The sequence below is a fragment of the Petromyzon marinus genome, chromosome 55, assembly GCF_048934315.1.
Source record: "Petromyzon marinus isolate PM22_M1 ecotype Great Lakes invasive population chromosome 55, UKy_Petmar_22M1.pri1.0, whole genome shotgun sequence".
Taxonomy (NCBI): Eukaryota; Metazoa; Chordata; class Hyperoartia; order Petromyzontiformes; family Petromyzontidae; genus Petromyzon; species Petromyzon marinus.
The window spans coordinates 4155994-4176405 of record NC_133721.1 but is presented as its reverse complement, the minus strand read 5'-3'; the positions used below and the strand labels follow the sequence as shown (position 1 = coordinate 4176405).

Sequence of the window (20412 nt, the reverse complement as noted above, 5' to 3'; positions counted from 1 at the left end):
GTGTTTCCCTCTTTGATGTCTGTGTTTTGGTTGAGATGTTAAAACACCAAACTAAAACCTTTTACAAGGAATCATGTCTGCATTAACCACAATACTTGTGGTCAGAATGCAGACATGATTCCTTGTAAAAGGTTTCAGGAATCATGTCTGCATTAACCACAATACTTATGGCCAGAATGCAGATATGATTCCTTGTAAAAGGTTTCAGTTTGATGTTTTAACATCTCAACACCTGTTTTGTTTCCAGGAAAAAGGGGAAAACCTATTCTCATATTTTGGTACAGGCAAATGAGGTCCCATGAAGTTTACAAGAAACTTGTTTGTCAAATTTTGTTGGTATGAAGTTTCAACTAAATGTTGACATTTTTAATTCAGATAATTTTATTTTTCAACTAACTTTCACATTTATCGATGCTAAAAATACACCATTTATTAATTAATGCGTGAAAATGTATACTTACTCTCTAAAGCTGACACCATTCCCCTGCAATTCAGTGTATCAGTAGTGCTGTGATGCCACAGAAATTGTGTGGCAGCTATACCTAAATAGATATTGCCTTACCTGACTAACATAGAAACAAACTCATGTCAGACAGCCTGGCACCAACGTGAAGGTTCAAACAAATAGTCCTACAAGATAAGAGCTGTTTTTATATTCATATTCTTAGCTCTTTCGGTAAAGTCACGTTGAAGGGAAACAATAAAATAATGAAATATATATTTAACAATAAAATAAAAATATATATTTGATTATTTTATTGTTTCCCTTCAACGTGACTTTACCGAAAGAGCTAAGAGTATGAATTACTGCAGTCACGAAAGCTTTAAATCAAAATTGAAGAGCTGTTTTCTTTTGAGTTTTGTATTCCCTTCAAGTGATGCTGCAAACTCATTCAATTTGTTTTGTCTATTCTATATCTTTGAGGGGCAAAATCAGCTTGTGGGATATGAGCTACCAAACTAGCTTTGGTTGGCGTATAGATGAGGGTTTAAGGACTTGTGGTATAATAATACTTGGAACTGTAAAAAACAAATATATACTGTATTTTTTTTCGAATGGTTAAGAAAATATATTTCATCATGAGATTTTTTGTTTTATTACAAACTGATATATTTCATTCTCAAGAACTGTAAATAAACCAAATGATGTGCAACAACCATCAACTTCATATTCGTGAGATCCTATTGGAACCAAGGGTGACTAAAACCAGGCTTTGAACTCAGGTTATAGACCTTAATTAATTGCAACATCCCTAGCAATCAGTGTGGTAGGTGACATCACAGCGGGCGCTGCACTCACGGCAGAAGGTGTTGTTCCTCCACGTGACGATGACCCCAGCCTGGGCGCACTGGTCGGCGTAGGCCTGCAGGGCCTGGCACAGCGAGCCGTGGTCCCCACCCGTGGCACACAGGTCGAACACGCAGTTGTCGAAGAAGACTTGTGGAGGCAGCACCGCGTGGCACTCTTTGAAAGCTCCTGATGGAAGCGAGAAATACGATGTCAGTGTTAGCAGCATTGGCACATCAATCCTCTTCAACACAAATTGCTTTTACAAACATCTCATGGCTACAGGATTGCAGTATTTAGGGAAATGGTGATACAGTGGTTTGCGTCCTGCACTCTGAATTCAGTGACCGGAGTTAATTTAGTTAATATAGATTATGAGCAACAACGTATCATGTCACATCATTATGTTCAGGAATGTTTATCGTGGCTTATAAGAGAGTTCAGAAGAAAACTGTTTGTAGAAGAGCTTTGACGTCTAAATGTATTTTCAAGTGATAAGATAATAATACAAATGGCACAAAATAATGAATGTGCAGACTCAAATAGCTATCACAGTTAAACTTGTAATGATACACAGACATTTAGTGGAAATGCCATGACTTCAATCTCATCAAGTCCAATCTTATGTGGAGTTATGAGTAACCAATCCTAAACGTGTAGTGACACCTAAATATAACAGACAACAATACTCACCCTCAGGGTCAGTGATTATTCCACAGAATGAATCGGATTCATACACGTCCTTGTCATTCTCATCACATGGAGGTATTTCTTCGGTACCATCTTGACAACTGTTAACAAACGACACGCAGGTTAATGTCACCAAGTTTAAAACAGAAAACATCAACACAAAAACAGTAACAGTCTATATCGCCATCACCATCATGATCACTCACTGTAGCCCAAACTGCTACACCCATACATATACCCTCAGCGGCACAGCAGTCATATCTAATGTGACTGTGTGGCTCATTCTGACACTTTTTTTTCTATCTGGAGATCTAATTCCTTTTCAATACCAATGCCTTCCACGCGTAATTTCACAAAGGCTTTCGCAATGATACTGTTGTAATTAGCAGTCACGCATAGAGATAACTGAGAAGAACGGATCCTCACTCATCATCGGAGCTGTTGAACACTCTCCAGCTGTTTCCCAGCTCGTTTGATGAGGCCGCTGCTGACCCATCAGGCTTCAGATTGTCATCTGAGCCATCTCCATTAAAGTTCCCTGTAAAACAACATAAAGCATTGTAATATACGATTTTCAATATACATGGTTTACATGTAAAACAATTTAAAATCACTGAAATTCTACTGTAGAAAGTTAAAGCACTTATTCTCTTTTTTTTATATGATACCACGTAATTAGAAATAATTACGTATCTGTAGCCTGTTTAGCTGAGGCATCTGTACTTTTGTCCTTATGAACTCGGATTTTAAATGAATATATTCAAATGGGAAAAAAATAGATTACAACTATCTTCACGCCTGCATAGTCTGTCAACTACAATCACGTTGGGATGTTATGCATTCTACAAGCGTCTAGTCAGCTGCTTATTGTGTTACTTCTCTCAGGAAATCAACTCACCGCAGATGCCGCACAGTTGCCCCGCGTATTCTCCGGGCACGACTATCTCCACATGGTGGTTCCCATCAAACCGAACAACCAGATTGAAATCGGTCTCGAGCACAACGTAGGATCCACTCAGTTGGATGTACACCCCGGACATGAAGAATGGTGGAGTCACACGCAGCCCATCCACCTGTAAACAAAACACAGAGCATTTTATGTAGAATCATCATGGTAGGATCAGCAATGCATGGTAGATTATAGTACAGAAATGATTGTTGTTATTCATTATGCTAATTTTATCGACTATTCTACATAAACATCGACATTCTTCCACCAAAGATGTATTATAGCATAAACATGGCTTGAATTTCGATTTAAAGCTTTCGTGACTGCAGGGATTAATCTTCTTGGTTCTTTCGGTAAAGTCACGTAGAAGGGAAATAATAAAATAATATTACGTTTTATTTGTATTATTTCCCTTCTACATGGCTTGAATGTTCACATATCTTAGGTAATTCTTTATAAGGTCAATTCCGAACCCCCAATTAAGGACATTGTTGAATTCAGAGTAAAAATAGCATGAAAATGGAAGGAACTGCAACGAAGCAATCATAATGAACATTAAAGTTATTGAGAGAGCAGCACTATGAGAGAGTGTTGTGCTCTGTGGTTGATGGTTCCTGGATGGCACGCACCGGCTCTGTGCAAATAACAATTCAAGGATGAAGTGAAACCCTCACCAGCACCCGGCGTCCTTTGGCCAAGGTGAACCTGTGGCCGTAGACATCCACGTGGACGTCCTTGACGTAAGACACGGCCGTGCTGCCGCCCCGGAACTCATTTGTTGTCTCCACGTTGAAGTGCGGCAGGGTGGAGCTCTGGTTGCACGGGACGGCTGCCGTGTAGGTGCACTCGCCCATGAAGTGGTGCGTCGTCTTGTCGAACGTGATGTAGTGAGGGTCTCCAGTGATCACGCAGTCGCCAGGTTCTGGAAATAGAGAATAAAATGTATTTTTTCACAAAAGTGGCATATGATGCAGAGTGGTGCACGATTCGTCAGATACAGAATTGGATGTTTCACAATTTAAGTAAACATAATCTTATCACATCTTGATGGACTGGTCATATTATATCTGGTACAAGTAGCCACAATGCTATACGAACTTGATTTGAAGCTTTTGTGACTGCAGGAATTACTCTTTGGTTCTTTCGGTAAAGTCACGTAGAAATAAAAGAAATTCAATAAGAGTACGACGTTTCGATTGCAACACAAGCAACCGTCATCAGGTAGAACTAAATTTGAGAGAGAGAGACAAAACACAGACACGGAGACACACAGACAGACACACAAGCAGAGAGAGAGACAACACAGAGAGACACACAGCATAGATACACAGAGCTACACAGAGAGAGACACACAACATAGATACACAGAGCTACACAGAGAGAGACACACAACACAGATACACAGAGCTACACAGAGAGAGACACACAACATAGATACACAGAGTTACACAGAGAGAGACACACAACACAGATACACAGAGCTACACAGAGAGAGACACACAACACAGATACACAGAGCTACACAGAGAGAGAAACACAACATAGATACACAGAGCTACACAGAGTGACTTTACCGAAAGAACCAAAGAGTAATGCTATACGAATAAAGTAATGGAAATGATTCTTAATTATACATTATTTATGTTAATCAAATAATAATCTAAAATTGTTGAGCTATGAGAGCATTGTATAAAATCAAGACAACCACACAAAAATAGTATTAAATGGTAGACACTCCTCGGCAACCCAGAGATTGAGTTATAATCCAAATTCAGTCGTAAACTTCAACTGGCATATGTTCTCTGATCCATGTGCTTCTATTTGGTTCTTCTTGTGTAATATCAAGCATGCACCACTCCGTGCTTATTTATGGACTTTTTAGTTCATTGTCAGTTTCCATTTTGCTGATCTATCACTGATAGTGTAATATGCACTGTTTGGTAACTTTCCTCTCCAGCTCGTTTGCCTCTTTATGTCATCATGAACCAATCAAACTGCAATAACTGCCTGATATATAAACACATATCCTGGTGTGATTTTTGGTTGTGTCCCCCCAAAGTTATCACATTGTGAAAAAGGAAAATAGTTATTCAGTAATGTATACCTTTGTTACTAAACTGGGGATAGAATTTGGTCCTATTCAGACAGTAAAACTGGACTTGAACATCTGATGAGTTAAATTTTGATTTAAAGCTTTCGTGACTGCAGTAATTCATATTCTTAGTGACTTTACCGAAAGAACTAAGAATATCTGATGAGTTGTAAAATCTGATTCAGATCTGATTAAGATCAAATCAGGTCTGACCCAAGTCATCAATTATTTTCCAAGTGACGTATGCATACTGAAAGAAAAGGTTTCCCACATACATAAAGCCATCAGCCTATCCATTTCTATATAAGACACTGTCTCAGTCACTGGCATATACCAAAGCGGGTGCTGTGTTGCAGTATTTACTTGGAGGAGCTGCAGTCGTATTGGTCGTGGTCGTGCTTGTTGGTGGACGAGTTGGTCCGGGCGTCGATTCTAATGGGAGGAATGTTTGGTTTACGAATGTCGCATTTACAGAATTAACGAATCATGGACACTTTTAGATTATTCACACAACGAAATCGAATTCTGCGTTCACGAAATTTCAAACGGCACGCGCAATGAGATCAAACGAGAAGCATCAGGGAGGTTGCATCATCCATCCGCGGTATCCTTGCAGTACAACAGTAACGCTTCCACATCATCTTTACGTTCATTCCAACACTCATATATTTTCGTGAGTTCCCTGAAAAGGCACATTATTTTTCTTCTAAATGTATTATTCAATCGTTTTAATATTTATATTATTCATTGTTATTATTGTTGGATTGTGAAAGGTGATATAGGTGTATATTTTAGGTTAAGAGTAGAGTTGGAATGATTGCCCAAAACACATCCCTCATTTTTTGTATAAAATGGATGGAAAAAGTAATTCTGATTCACGAAATTTAGTTTTATGCGTGTTTTTTTAAGAATGCATCCCTATTGTAAATCCATGGATACCTGTATTATAAAGGATGCTTAGATATTAACATGCACTTTTTTGTTCAGATAATCATAAAATAACACAAGTGGTCGTGGAAACATCTGGAAATTCCCATGTCAAATGACATGGCAGATGCGCAAAGCAGTTTGGGTATTATAAGATGGCAGTTCACGGTGTGTTATGTTTGTCATGTGCTATGAGACAGGATTTTGTCATGAAGTTTATGTTAATGGAAAATATTAAATCAGCTGAAATTTACAGATTAGGTGTGCAGTTCGGTCATGTGTTTTTCTCAAGTTGAAGTCTAGTTGGGTGGTGCAAAAGGTTTAAAAGTCATCACAACTGTTGGTGCCATTAATTTTCTATGTACATTTCTTAAAGAACATGCATCTGGAACTAAGGCGTTATTACACCAATTTAACAAATGTGTGTATTCATCGGGGGAATTATTTGAAATGGTCTCATTGCATGCCACCGTTAATAATGTTTAATGTGTTATAGAAATGGTTAAATAAGTTAAAACACAGCATTTGCTGTGTGAAAAATACATCTTTCAGCATTGAAATTTTAATGAGTCTCGTGAAATTATTGATCTGTATTTTATAATATTTGAAAGCGGTTTATGCTTGTGGTTTTAAGTGCACGAGTGTAATGGTATATACACAATCCTTGAATTGTATTAATTATTACAAGCAAAATGAATTATGCTTCGTTGTAAAATGTCTTGATGTAGTGCTGTAGTATTGTCATGTTTATAATGAGTGCATTTACTTGGTGTTGACGCTGCTGATGGTGATTTTGTTGTTGATGTTGGAAATACAGTTGGGGGTAAATCTGTAGACTGTGGAGGAGCTGGTGTTGATTCGAAAGGAGGGGCTTCGGTGCCTTCATTACATAGAGAATGTTACACGCAAGTAAGAAGTGAATTATTTGTGCAGGATTGTATTGCATTGACGTTCATAATCGTGAGCCTTTTATTATAATGGTGTTTGGTGGTAAATCATGTATTGTTACGGTGCTGTGATCTCAATGTCATATGTATTGTGCTGTGATCTCAATATCATATTGGTATTTGGTGCATTTACCTGGTGTGGATTGTGCTGGAGGATTTGATGCTGATGTTGATTCTAATGATGGGGCATCAGTGCCTTTATTGTGTAAGAAATGTAACAGACAGGTCATCAATTAGTTATTGATAATTTTTAAATTAAGATTTTATAAGAAATGTATATTAGTGCTGCTGAACTAAAATTCACAGTCAAATATTTAATGTTGTCTGATAGTAAACAATATATTAAGTGCTTGATTTTGTATATTTACTTGGTGATGATATTGCTGATGGTGACTTTGTTGTTGGTGTTGGAAATTCAGTTGCTGGTAAATCTGTGGACTTTGGAGGAGCTGGTGTTGATTCGAAAGGAGGGGCTTCGGTGCCTTCATTACATAGAGAATGTTACACGCAAGTAAGAAGTGAATTATTAGTGCAGGATTGTATTGCATTAACGTTCATAATCGTGAGCCTTTAATTAAAATGGTATTTGGTGGTAAATCATGTATTGTTACGGTGCTGTGATCTCAATGTCATATGTATTGTGCTGTGATCTCAATATCATATTGGTATTTGGTGCATTTACCTGGTGTGGATTGTGCTGGAGGATTTGATGCTGATGTTGATTCTAATGATGGGGCATCAGTGCCTTTATTGTGTAAGAAATGTAACAGACAGGTTATCAATTAGTTCTTGATAATTTTTAAATTAAGATTTTATAAGAAATGTATATTAGTGCTGCTGAACTAAAATTCACAGTCAAATATTTATGGTTGTCTTATAGTAAACAATATATTAAGTGCTTGATTTTGTATATTTACTTGGTGATGATATTGCTGATGGTGACTTTGTTGTTGGTGTTAGAAATTCAGTTGCTGGTAAATCTGTAGACTGTGGAGGAGCTGGTGTTGATTCGAAAGGAGGGGCTTCGGTGCCTTCATTACGTAGAGAATGTTACACGCAAGTAAGAAGTGAATTATTTGTGCAGGAATGTATTGCGTTGAACCCTAAAAAATGTTTGTTTATAACAATGTTTGGTGGTAAAACATGTATTGTTACAGTGCTGTGATGTCAATGTCATTTTCTATTGAAAGCATTTATCTGGTGTTGATTCTGCTGGAGGATTTGGTGCTGATGTTGATTCTAATTATAGGGCCTCGGTGCCTTCATTGTGTAAGAAATGTGATGGCCAGGTCACAAATTAGCTGTTGAGGAATATTGCATTACGTTTTAAAAATGCATCTATTTTTGTTGCTGTAACAATGTTTACAGTAACTCTTTTTTGACCAATTGATTGAAAATCGCCTTAGGAATTGTTGCATTTTTGCATAGAATGAGGTGATAATCGGTTGGTTTCAAACTGTGAAAGATTCCTTTCCTAAATTCCAATTCGAATTAAGGCAGATATTTTAACTATGTATTAAAGTAATTTTATTTTTTCATTTGACTGTTTAGTGCATTGTATCGTACTATTTTTATTTAAAAAATTGTATTTGCAAATTAAATTTTAACATTAATATGGCAATGTGGTATTTGTGTGACATGTTGGATTACTATGGGGCCTTACCATTAATGTGTCATTTGCACTGTGTGAATTTAATTGACCTGGATGGTGCCGATAGGAATGTGGTCGATTACTGTGTGGATGTTGGTAAATGTGGAACTGGAGGAATTGGTTCAGTTGATTCTAATATTTGGGCTACAGTGCCTTCATTGCATAAACAACGTTACAGGCAAGTAAGAAGTGAATTATATATGGAGTACTGTATTGCATTAAAGTTCATCATCATGAACGTTTGAACACAATTAGTTTATTTTTGTTAATTAATTTTAACAAATTATCTCTTTTTGATTTAAAGCTTTCGTGACTGCAGTAATTCATATTCTTAGTTTTTTCGGTAAAGTCACGTTGAAGAGAAACAACAAAATAATAAAATATATATAAAACAATAAAAAATTCTCACGACGTTTCGACCATAACTCAAACGGTCGTCTTCAGGTGTGTTGGTTCACATAAATTTATGCGAACCAACGTCGTGAGAATTTTTTATTGTTTTATATATATTTTATTATTTTGTTGTTTCTCTTCAACGTGACTTTAGGTGTGTTGGTTCGCATAAATTTATGCGAACCAACACACCTGAAGACGACCGTTTGAGTTATGGTCGAAACGTCGTGAGAATTTTTTATTGTTTTATATATATTTTATTATTTTGTTGTTTCTCTTCAACGTGACTTTACCGAAAAAAACTAAGAATATAAATTATCTCTTGTTGTAAATCTTGTATTGTTGTACTACCGATCTCAATGTCATCTTTGTTTTCGGTACATTTACCTGGTGTTGATGTTTGGTGGTAAATCATGTATTGTTATGGTGTTGTGATCTCAATGTCATATATATACTGTGCTGTGTTCTCAATGCCATGTTTTATATTGAATGCATTTACCTGGTGTCGATTTTGCTGGAGGATTTGATGCCGATGTTGATTCTAATGATGGCGCCTCAGTGCCTTTTAAAGAGCAAAGAACACAGCAGGGAAATCTATAGGTTTTTGGCGTTTCAGTAGTCATTGTGAAGAAGACATCTATCAGCATTGAAATTGTAATCAGTTTTGTGAAATTATTCTATTGCAAATCTGTTTTTGCATAAAAAGTGGTTTATTTTTGTGAAAGCCATTTATATTTCAGTTTTTAAGTGTACAAGTGTTTTTTACATTAAAAAAAAAGTTGAATTGTATTTATTATTGCGGCAAAATGAATTATACTTCATTGCAAAAGATCTTAACGTGGTGCTGTAGTATTGTCATGTTTGTGTTAGGTGCATTTACTTGGTGTTGCTGCTGCTGATGGTGATTTTGTTGTCGATGTCGGAAATACAGTTGGTGGTAAATCTGTAGTCTGCGCCGGAGCTTGTGTTGAGTCGAAAGGAGGGGCTTCAGTGACTTCATTAGATAGAGAATGTTACAAGCAAGTAAGAAGTGAATTATTTGTGCAGGATTGTATTGTGTTGATGTTCATTCTCGTGAACCTTTAAAAAAATTATGTTTGTTTATAACAATTACATCATTAGACCTCCTTTGCCAGTACCAAAATATAATAATAGGGTTTTTCCACTTTAGATTTAAAGCTTTCGTGACTGCTAGGATCCATACTCTTTGGTTCTATTGGGTAAAGTTACGTAGGTGAAAATAAAATAACAAAAAATCACGACGTTTCGGTCACAACACAAGCGGCCTTCATCAGGTGAAGGGACGAGACTCTCTGGAGGACAGCGCTGGAGTGGGAGAAGCCACGCTTAGATCACGACCTTTAAGCTTGTGATCGCGGCATCTTTTGAGGAAGGTCAGCGTCTCGATGAGTTGCGACTTCTTGTCCCGTTGTCTGTTAAAAGCTATAACAGAAAGGTGAAAGCCCTCCCCATAGAGGTTATCAATTCTAGATTTAAAGCTTTCATGACTGCTAGGATCCATACTCATGCCGCGATCACAAGCTTAAAGGTCGTGATCTAAGCGTGGCTTCTCCCACTCCAGCGCTGTCCTCTAGACAGTCTCGTCCCTTCACCTGATGAAGGCCGCTTGTGTTGTGGCCGAAACGTCGTGATTTTTTGTTATTTTATTTTCACCTACGTGACTTTACCCAATAGAACCAAAGAGTATTTTTCCACTTTTTTCTGGCAACAAAACTGAAACCTTTTTACAAGGAATCATGTCTGCATTAACCACAATTTTGACCACAAGGAATTATGTCTGTATGAACCACAATTCTGACCACAAGTATTGTGGTTAATGCAGACATGACTCCGAGTTAAACGGTTTCAGTTTTGTTGCCATAAAAAAGGGAAAACCCCTATTATTGTTTATAACAATGTTTGGTGGTAAATCATGTATTGTTACAGTGCTGTGATGTCAATGTCATACGTATAGTGTGCTGTGATTTCAATGTCATATTTTCTATTGAAAGCATTTATCTGGTGTCGATTCTGCTGGAGGATTTGGTGCTGATGTTGATTCTAATTATAGGGCCTCAGTGCCTTCAATGTGTAAGAAATGTGATGGCCAGGTCACCAATTAGCTGTTGAGGAAAATTGCATTACATTTTTAAATGCATCTATTTTTGTTGCTATAACAATATTTACAGTAACTCTTTTTTGACCAATTGATTGAACATAGCCTTAGGAATTGTTACATTTTTGCATAGAATGAGGGGATAATCGGTTGGTTTCAAACTGTGAAAGATTCCTTTCCTAAATTAAACGAATTAAAGCAGATATTTTAACTATGTATTAAAGTAATGATATTTTTTCATTTGACTATTTAGTGCATTATGTCGTACTATTTTGGTTAAAACAATTTTATTTGCAAATAACATTTTAACATGAACATGGCAATGTGGTATTTGTGTGACATGTTGGATTACTATGGGGCCTTACCATCAATTTGTCATTTGCACACTGTGAATTTAATTTACCTGGATGGTGCCGATAGGAATGTGGTCGATTACTGTGTGGATGTTGGTAAATGTGGAGCTGGAGGAATTGGTTCAGTTGATTGTAATATTTGGGCTGCAGTATCTTCATTGCATAAACAACGTTACAGACAAGTAAGAAGTGAATTATATATGGAGTACTGTATTGCATTAAAGTTCATCATCATGAACAATTGAAAATAATGAGCTTATTTTTGTGAATTAATTTAAACACATTATCTCTTATGGTAAATCTTGTATTGTTGTTGTACTACCGATCTCAATGTCATCTTTGAATTGGGTACATTTACCTGGTGTTGATCCTGCTGGAGGATTTGGTGATGATGTTGATTCTAACGATGGCGCATCAGTGCCTTTTAAAGAGCAAAGAACACAGCAGGGAAATCTATAGGTTTTTGGCGTTTCAGTAGTCGTTGTGAAGAAGACATCCATCAGCATTGAAATTGTAATCAGTCTTGTGAAATTATTGTTACGTATTCTATTGCAAACCTGTTTTTGCATGAAAAGTGGTTTCTTTTTGTGAAAGCCGTTCATATTTAAGCTAAGTTGTCAAGTGTTTTTGTACATTTAAAAAATATTGAATTGTATTTATTATTGCGGCAAAATGAATTATGCTTCGTTATAAAAGATCTTGATGTAGTGCTGTAGTATTGTCATGTTTATGTTAGGTGCATTTACTTGGTGTTGACGCTGCTGATGGTGATTTTGTTGTCGATGTCGGAAATTCAGTTGCTGGTAAATCTGTTGACTGTGGAGGAGCTGGTGTTGATTCGAAAGGAGGGGCTTCGGTGCCTTCATTACATAGAGAATGTTACACGCAAGTAAGAAGTGCATTATTTGTGCAGGATTGTATTGCATTGATTTTTATAATCGTAACCCTTTTATTATAACAATGATGTTTGGTGGTAAATCATGTATTGTTACGGTGCTGTGATATTTATGTCATACATATTATGCTGTGATCTCAATGTCATATTTGTATTGTGTGCATTTACCTGGTGTCGATTTTGCTGGAGGATTTGGTGCTGATGTTGATTCTAATGATGGGGCATCGGTGCCTTTATTGTGTAAGAAATGTAATATACAGGTCATCAATTAGCTCTTGAGGATTTTTGAATTAAGATTTCATAAGAAATGTATATTAGTGCTGCTAAACAAATATTCATAGTGACATTTTTCATGTTGTCTGATAGTAAACAATGTATTAAGTGCTGTATTTGGTATATTTACTTGGTGGTGATGATATTGCTGACGGTGACCTTGTTGCTGGTATTGGAAATTCAGTCGCTGGTAAATCTGTTGACTGTGGAGGAGCTGGTGCTGATGGAGTTGGTGCTGGTGTAGACTCTGATGATACCACATAGCGAATTAGTTGATGAAAATATTTCATGCAAATGTGTATTTGGTATTAATACAGAGTTGTGAGAATGCTGTCCTTTTCATGGTAAATTGTCAAATATGTTACATATTGTCTTTGAATTTGCCAAAGTAAATGACTTCAAAATATATCCAAGCTGCCATTTAGAATACACTGCTGGGGATGTATCAATGCCCTCTGGATATGCTGATGTAGTTCACTTGACTGTGGCATGGGTGCAATGTCCTTTTTTAGCCCATTCACTCGGTATCCAGTGTCCTAAACATTTCGAAGGCTTTTACCCCACTTTTCTCACAAAACCTCTCCACCATCATTCCTGACACTCCTTTCAAACACAAAAAAAAATATTGTCTATTTTACATGAATCTGTTATAAAAACATGCTCAGCCATTCGTTTGTAATTCCTTTGGTAAATTTAAATAGTTACATTTTTGTTGTTAAACACATGCATGATACACACTAAGATATCTATTTCTAGGGTTTTTTCCCCTTTTGTCTGGCTACAAAACTGAAACCTTTTTACAAGGATTCATGTCTGCAAAAAAAACATACTATGATAATATATGCATTGTCCTTGAAACTGATTGGTCCACACCAAGGGACGGCTTTCTTTTGAGCCTCGACTCAATTGGTGCTCGACCAGATAACGCCAAAAGGCGTATATTATCATAGTATGTTTTTTATTTGCATTTTGACTGCAGGTATTGTGGTTAATGCAGACATGAATCCTCGTAAAAAGGTTTCAGTTTTGTTGCCAGAAAAAAGGGAAAAAACCCTATTATTACATTTTGGTACTGGCAAAGGAGGTCTAATGATGTCTATTTCTATCTATATATATAAAATTCACATGTATCCATTCGTCTATCCATCTCTCAAACGCTACATGTATAAAAATCAAAACATGGTCTCTTGCTGAGGGCATTCCGAGAAAATAGTGAAAAAAGGTATGCGAATATACATAAAAAATATAAATACCATGTATTTATTATTGTACATTAACTAGTGCTGAAACAGACACATTGGCATTTTTTTAATTCAGCAATGTTCGCATGCATCCTACCCTCTCCCCCACTTTGCGCTCAGGCTCATTTGGTACGGTCTGGATTTGGTGGTGAAATTTGTAATCCGGCCAGTTTCCAATGCATTGTTGTGCTTATGGTTGTGGTTGTAATGCGGTTATGGTTATTATTATAATGTTCTCGTGGTTTAAATAATAATGTGCTTATGATTATGGTTATCATGTGCTTATGGTTGTGGTCATAATGTGCTTATAATGTAGTTCTGATCATGCGTTTATAGTTGAAATTATGTGCTTATGGTTGTGGTTAGAATGTGGTTATGGTTGTGGTTATAACATTGTTGTTAATGTTGTTGATTTAAAGTAGACCAGAGATTGGCATTGGGAAATTAATATTAAGCTATCTAAATAGCACTTGCAAATCACTTAAGTTATATCCCACGAACACATGCGGGCAGTTCTTGTATTATAATGTATGAAACAGAGGTGAGTGTCTTCAAATGTAAGCCAGAGCCTTGGATCTTGATGCTTACACGAAAGACATACAGTGCCTATCCATCTCTTTAAAAAAAAGGATGCCAATCATACATTCAGGAAAGGCTCACTAAGTTTCAAGAGAGTTTTTTTTAAGTTTGGCCATGTTGGAGGAAACCGGAGTACCTCGAGATAACCCACACACACAAGAGGTGACAATAATTATATATTATGGCATTCTTATAACCCCAAGCCTTGCTGGTCACCCATCCAAGAACTTATCAGGCTCAATGCTGCTTAGCTGACAACATATAAGTTGATGGGGTGCATTTAAAGTGCTTTGGTCAGAGACAATTAATAATAATTTGGACACAAATACAATTAAAGCTCGTTATGTGTGGGCAGGTTATCCTTGATTGTAACAAAAATATTTTAAGTTTTATGTGTGGGCTGGTTGAATTCCGAGCTACCCCTGTTTCATGATGAATTATTGCATAGGTTAGGGCAATAATTCAACATGTCAGCAAAAATACTTGTTATTTTATGAAACAATAAAGATAAGGAACACATTCTACATACATTCTGTTCAGCAACCTTCCAATGGCTTGCTATGTTACGGCGCTAGAGAAGTCACAATATTATTTATTCATCCCCATTCTATCTAACTCAGAAATATGTCTTTGTATAATTTATATGTTTTGAATTATCCATATTTAGTTTTATCCGGGCAACCCCTCCACACCATTACACTGAATAAATTAGTGTACAGTTTTGGAGTGTCATCATCTAGACCTGGAGAACAATGTTTCAGAGCATCATATGTAGACTGAAAAGTCACGCAGGGAGCACTCACCCTGTGTGTGACAGCCAAGGATGCCATCCACCACACTGCAGATCTCATCGTCCTTACAGACCCAGGCGTCACAGCTCACATTGCCGCCAGGATTGACACAGATGCAGCGCTTGCTGCAGTCATGTGACTCAAACCAGCTCTCCCCGAGCTGAGATACAAATGCAATGTCTTTAGAAACATCTCAGTTGACCTTGTAGCTATTATTATGATGACGAGTAAATAAAAAAAAACACATGAATGCTTTTGACTGTGACATGAAATCCGATTCTTAATTAAGGAAGATTCAAACTTGTGTTGGCCTGAATCAAACACAAAGCCTAGGATAGGGATTTACATACATATCTTTGCTTAGCTCACCGGATGGTAGTGGCCATTGTTATCCAGGCAACCGCACTGCTCTGTAGGGACACACTTGTCCCCAGAGAGGACAAAGCCGTCGTCACAGACACAGCCCTCCGCACATTGCTGGTTGCAACCACCCGGGAGACTTGCGTTGCTGCAAGTGGCCGGGCACGGTGGGGCACAGCTCTCGTAGTGGCTGCCCGGTTCACACGGGAATGCTGTGGGTGTCACACACAACAATAATCTTGAATAATCTTTTATTTCCAATGGTACTTAAATACTTCAGAAACTCAAAACACCTTCAGTTACATTGTATCTCAAACATTTGGAGGGGACCGGATATTGGCAGCTGTCTCTGTGCAGCACAAAGTGACTGAGCACCAGCCAATCATCGGAATTAGTCTCCCAGTAAGGGGCAATGTTGTTATGTGTAATCCAGATTGAGTAATTGGCAGCTAATTTTACAAAGTTGCCAAGTTTGGATCAAGACATCAGCACACAACGGCATACTCTGTTTAATGTCAGGGAATCTGTAGCATTCAATGTAAAGTGAACCGTGTATGGTTAATACACCCGCACTATTAACAATGCGTCTAATGCAATGGACAGCCCTAGTTAGGATTGCATTTCACTTATTATATTAAAACTGAATCGTTTATTTAGGCCACCATAGATTAGCATACTTACAATGACATGTCCATCAAATCACATCAGAATCAAATTTCATGGCTGATCAATCAGTGTGGCGGTGACATCACAGCAGGCGGTGCACTCACGGCAGAAGGTGTTGTTCCTCCACGTGACGATGACCCCAGCTTGGGCGCACTGGTCGGCGTAGGCCTGCAGGGCCTGGCACAGCGAGCCGTGGTCCCCACCCGTGGCACACAGGTCGAACACGCAGTTGTCGAAGAAGACTTGTGGAGGCAGCACCGCGTGGCACTCTTTGAAAGCTCCTGATGGAAGTGAGAAATACGATGTCAATCTTAGCGGCGTCGACTCCTCTTGATGCAGCAGCCGTGAAATGGTTTGTGCACTGTGCTCCCATTAATAGCAAAACAACTTTGAACGCCAATTATCTGTAGAAACAATTTCATCATGGATCGCGAAAAAGTTTTGAAAATGAAAACGTGTAATAAAAATTTCGTAGCCTCTATATTTTTAAAGTGATAATAAAAAATAATATTATGCCAACTGGAATTGAATGCCCATCACACAGGTAAACGTGTTGTGGGTATATCTCCATGGGGTGGAAATGCCACAATGTCTGCAATCTAATGAAGTCCATTCTCATGCACAGTTATGAGTTAACAGCTTAACTTAACGGAGAGCAATACCCACCCTCAGGGTCAGTGATTATTCCACAGAACGTATCCGACTCATACAGGTTCTTGTCATTCTCATCACATGGAGGTATTTCCCCGGTATCATCTTGGCAACTGTCAACAAACACATGCGCAGGTTAACCTCACCGAGGTTGAAAGAGAAAATATCACTTGAAACATAACCACAGTCGTCATTACCATCATCATCGTGAAGATAACACACTGTAGCCCAAACAGCTGACACAAATACAGCAACAGTGGCACAATAGTCAGATATAATGTAAGCATGGGGCCCATGTTTGGCACTTCTTGTCTATCTTGAGCTCGAATGGCTGTCAATACCAATGCCTTCCATGTGTATTATCCAGAGGCTTTTGCAATGGCACTGTTGTAATTATCAGACGCGCATGGACATAGTTGAGAAGAACGGATCCTCACTCATCATCAGAACTGTTGAACACTCTCCAGCTGTTTCCCAGCTCGCTTGATGAGGCCGCTGCTGACCCATCCGGCTTCAGATTGTCATCTGAGCCATCTCCATTAAAGTTCCCTGTAAGACAACACAAGTCGTTCCATTACTGTATTTGCAAGCTAGATGGTTTACATGCAAAACATAACTTTTTAATGGAATGCCTATTAACGATTGCATTTTAGTTGGAATGTATGGCTGATAATGCTCTATGGTTGACAATGAAGCCCGCTGTGTTTGGCAATTAATACGTGCAAAATGGACAGGTAGCAGACATTTTTTTCTATTATGGAATTGCTCCCTCACTGTTCAAATAAACCTACCATTCAAATTATAGACTGATCATTTCTTTGTCAGTGGGCAAACGTACAAAATCAGCAGAGGCTCAAATACTTTTTTTCCCTCACTGTACATGCATTCGTCCATTCGCCTGACTCATAAAATGCCCTGTTCATACTCTCCTTACTGTAACTCCCGTGTCAACAAAAATTACCTTAACATTTTTTTATATTCTACATTGTCCAGTCAGCTGCTAATTGTGTTATTCTCCCAGGAGATCAACTCACCGCAGATGCCGCACAGTTGCCCCGCGTATTCTCCGGGCACGACTATCTCCACATGGTGGTTCCCATCAAACCGAACAACCAGATTGAAATCGGTCTCCAGCACAACGTAGGATCCACTCAGTTGGATGTACACCCCGGACATGAAGAATGGTGGAGTCACACGCAGCCCATCCACCTGTAAACAAAACACAGAGCATTTTATGTAGAGACCTCGCAGGAGGATCAATAATGCACAGTGCATTATCGTAAACTAAATATCTTTTTTGAATAATTAGGAATAATTTTATCCACTATTCTTAGTAAACATCGACATATATCCATCGAGAAATTATGGCATAAACATCGCTTGAATATTCACATATTTTACGTCTTTCTTTAGAAGGTCAATTCCTAACTCCCCAATAAAATTTCCAAACATCAAGTTATACATATATATTCGTTTATTCACACACAAGTGAGAAAAATGAGACGACACGCCACGCTGCGTACATCATTTCAACAATACAAGATACAAACATATAGGGGAAAAAAGCGAAGGTAGCATCTTTCAAGCATCAGGTGACACCGTGGACATTGTTAAATGCGGAGTAAAACTTGTTTACAATGGAAGTCGCTTTAGGACAATACAATGAATATATCACGATGAGGAGCAATATGGTTATTGAGATATCACTGCATGAGAGAGTGTTGTGCCTTGTGGTGATGGCTTCTGGATGGCACGCACTGGCTTTGTGCAAGTAACAATTAAAGGATGAAGTGAAACCCTCACCAGCACCCGGCGTCCTTTGGCCAAGGTGAACCTGTGGCCATAGACATCCACGTGGACCTCCTTGACGTAAGACACGGCCGTGCTGCCGCCCCGGAACTCATTTGTTGTCTCCACGTTGAAGTGGGGCAGCAGGGTGGAGCTCTGGTTGCACGGGATGGCTGCCGTGTAGGTGCACTCGCCCATGAAGTGGTGCGTCGTCTTGTCGAAAGTTATGTAGTGAGGGTCTCCAGTGATCACGCAGTCGCCAGGTGCTGAATAAAGAGAAAAGGATTGTTTTCGACTTAACCGGAAATTATTTTTGAGACATTTTTGCCTTTGGCATGTAAATATGAAGCTTTGAAAAAAGTATGCACCTGTGAATATCCATGTATATTTATAATCAGAGTTAAAGTGTATAACTTCTTAAACGAGTGGGTAGTGCTCATCGCCATTTAACGCTTCGAAGTCAGCTTCATGGGCAGGAATTTAACTAAGGTCACTGGGTCCAAATTGAAATGTGATAGTCACTGCAGCATGTCATCCCCTTGCAGTGTGTGGGATGTGTTAGCGTAGTGTTTGATGTGTTAATGTAGTGCGATGTATTTAGCTAACATGCTCATGATGCAACTTTCTTACGTTTTGGCGGGGTTGTTGGTGGCACTGTTGGCCCTGTTTCGACGCCAATGAAAAAAAGAACAGATTAGTACCAAGTGCATCTGACAAAACAAAATTCGATTTTATAAAGTGTCTGCCTGCTCCAATGCTGCTAAAGGACAAAAACTATTTATAACAGGAAGAATCTCAGAGGTCACGCAGAGGTCTTAGGGCAAAGTGTTCCAGATCTGACGACCAAGGACCGAACAAGCCCGAGCTCTAAAGAGTTGTTGATGACAACGTGGCCTACAGAGAGACACGGTGTGAAACATGAATATGAAGAGCGCAACTACAATGGAACTTTTGAAAAAAGCAGAATCCGCAAACTGCAGTGAGTGGTTCACCTGAGCCATGGCAGCCCAGGATGCCGTCCTCCACACCGCAGGTCTCGTCGTCCTCACAGACCCAGGCCCCACAGTTCACATTGCCAGGATTGACACAGATGCAGCGCTGGCTGCAGTCCTGTGACTCAAACCAGCTCTCCCCGATCTGAGACACACAACACGCACGCGTTACCTCCATTGCACTCTCTAATGCAGACCACACTGTCACAAAGCTCTCGTGGAGCAGTGCGATGAAGAGTGGTGAAACAACCTCCATGCTTGACACGGTGATTTGCACAGCATGGAGATGCCTTCATTACAAAAAAATATATTTTAATACATATATATTTTGTATAATTCGGATTAGATCCATATACCTGAACCCATTGCCTGTTTACAGTCGGTTAAATGGGTTGCTTTAAGATTTCAGGAATTTGCAACAAAAAGATACCTGTACTCATCAATGCTTGGGAACGAGAAGAAATGGTGAAACGATACGTGTGTTATGGTGTATTAAAATTTACAAATAAAAGCTGTAATAAAAAGACGTGAAATAAGATTAAATACAGATGACAAATAAAAAATGCAAACATCTCATATTGGTTCGTCGTTGCTGTGTGTGCCACTGTCCCAAATGAATTTAAGATCTCAGTAATAAGTAAGATTCTCACTTACATTTTCAGTGAGGAATATTACTGGGCCGTCACTTCAGTGATGCTGTATTATAAAATATGGGAGTGACGGTGCAGTGGCATCAGCAGAACACTTATAACTTAAAAAACAAATTTCAT

General features: G+C 38.4%; 2 protein-coding genes across 2 annotated transcripts; both read right to left on the bottom strand.

Annotated features, from left to right (window-relative positions):
• Positions 1-1253: 1253 nt before the first annotated feature.
• On the bottom strand, positions 1254-16047 carry LOC116954490 (zonadhesin-like). Its single transcript, XM_032975042.2, has 15 exons — positions 16038-16047; positions 15555-15793; positions 15198-15345; positions 12705-12821; positions 12470-12532; positions 12153-12266; positions 11765-11827; positions 9818-9931; positions 9437-9499; positions 5383-5451; positions 3602-3849; positions 2877-3051; positions 2405-2516; positions 1982-2079; positions 1254-1477 (listed from the first exon to the last, which is right to left on the bottom strand). Exons 1-15 carry the CDS (start codon positions 16045-16047, stop codon positions 1254-1256), a joined length of 1857 nt encoding a protein of 618 aa, XP_032830933.2.
• LOC116954616 (zonadhesin-like) lies at positions 15713-20392 on the bottom strand. Its single transcript, XM_076052249.1, has 7 exons — positions 19643-20392; positions 19281-19313; positions 18666-18916; positions 17897-18071; positions 17300-17411; positions 16878-16975; positions 15713-16492 (listed from the first exon to the last, which is right to left on the bottom strand). Exons 1-7 carry the CDS (start codon positions 19896-19898, stop codon positions 16263-16265), a joined length of 1155 nt encoding a protein of 384 aa, XP_075908364.1. The 5' UTR covers positions 19899-20392; the 3' UTR covers positions 15713-16262.
• Positions 20393-20412: the final 20 nt, after the last annotated feature.

Bases quoted from the DNA above. Each gene is read 5' to 3' on its own strand.
- LOC116954616 (XM_076052249.1), bottom strand. From the start codon at position 19,898: ATGGAGGTTGTTTCACCACTCTTCATCGCACTGCTCCACGAGAGCTTT. The intron at 17,412-17,896 runs GTGAGTTGATCT...GTTGTCTTACAG, and splicing joins GCAACTGTGCGGCATCTGCG to GGAACTTTAATGGAGATGGC. The intron at 16,493-16,877 runs GTGGGTATTGCT...CACTTCCATCAG, and splicing joins AATAATCACTGACCCTGAGG to GAGCTTTCAAAGAGTGCCAC.
- LOC116954490 (XM_032975042.2), bottom strand. The intron at 12,533-12,704 runs GTAAATATACCA...TACACAATAAAG, and splicing joins AGCAATATCATCACCACCAA to GCACCGATGCCCCATCATTA. The intron at 3,850-5,382 runs GTAAATACTGCA...CTCTATTTCCAG, and splicing joins TACGACTGCAGCTCCTCCAA to AACCTGGCGACTGCGTGATC.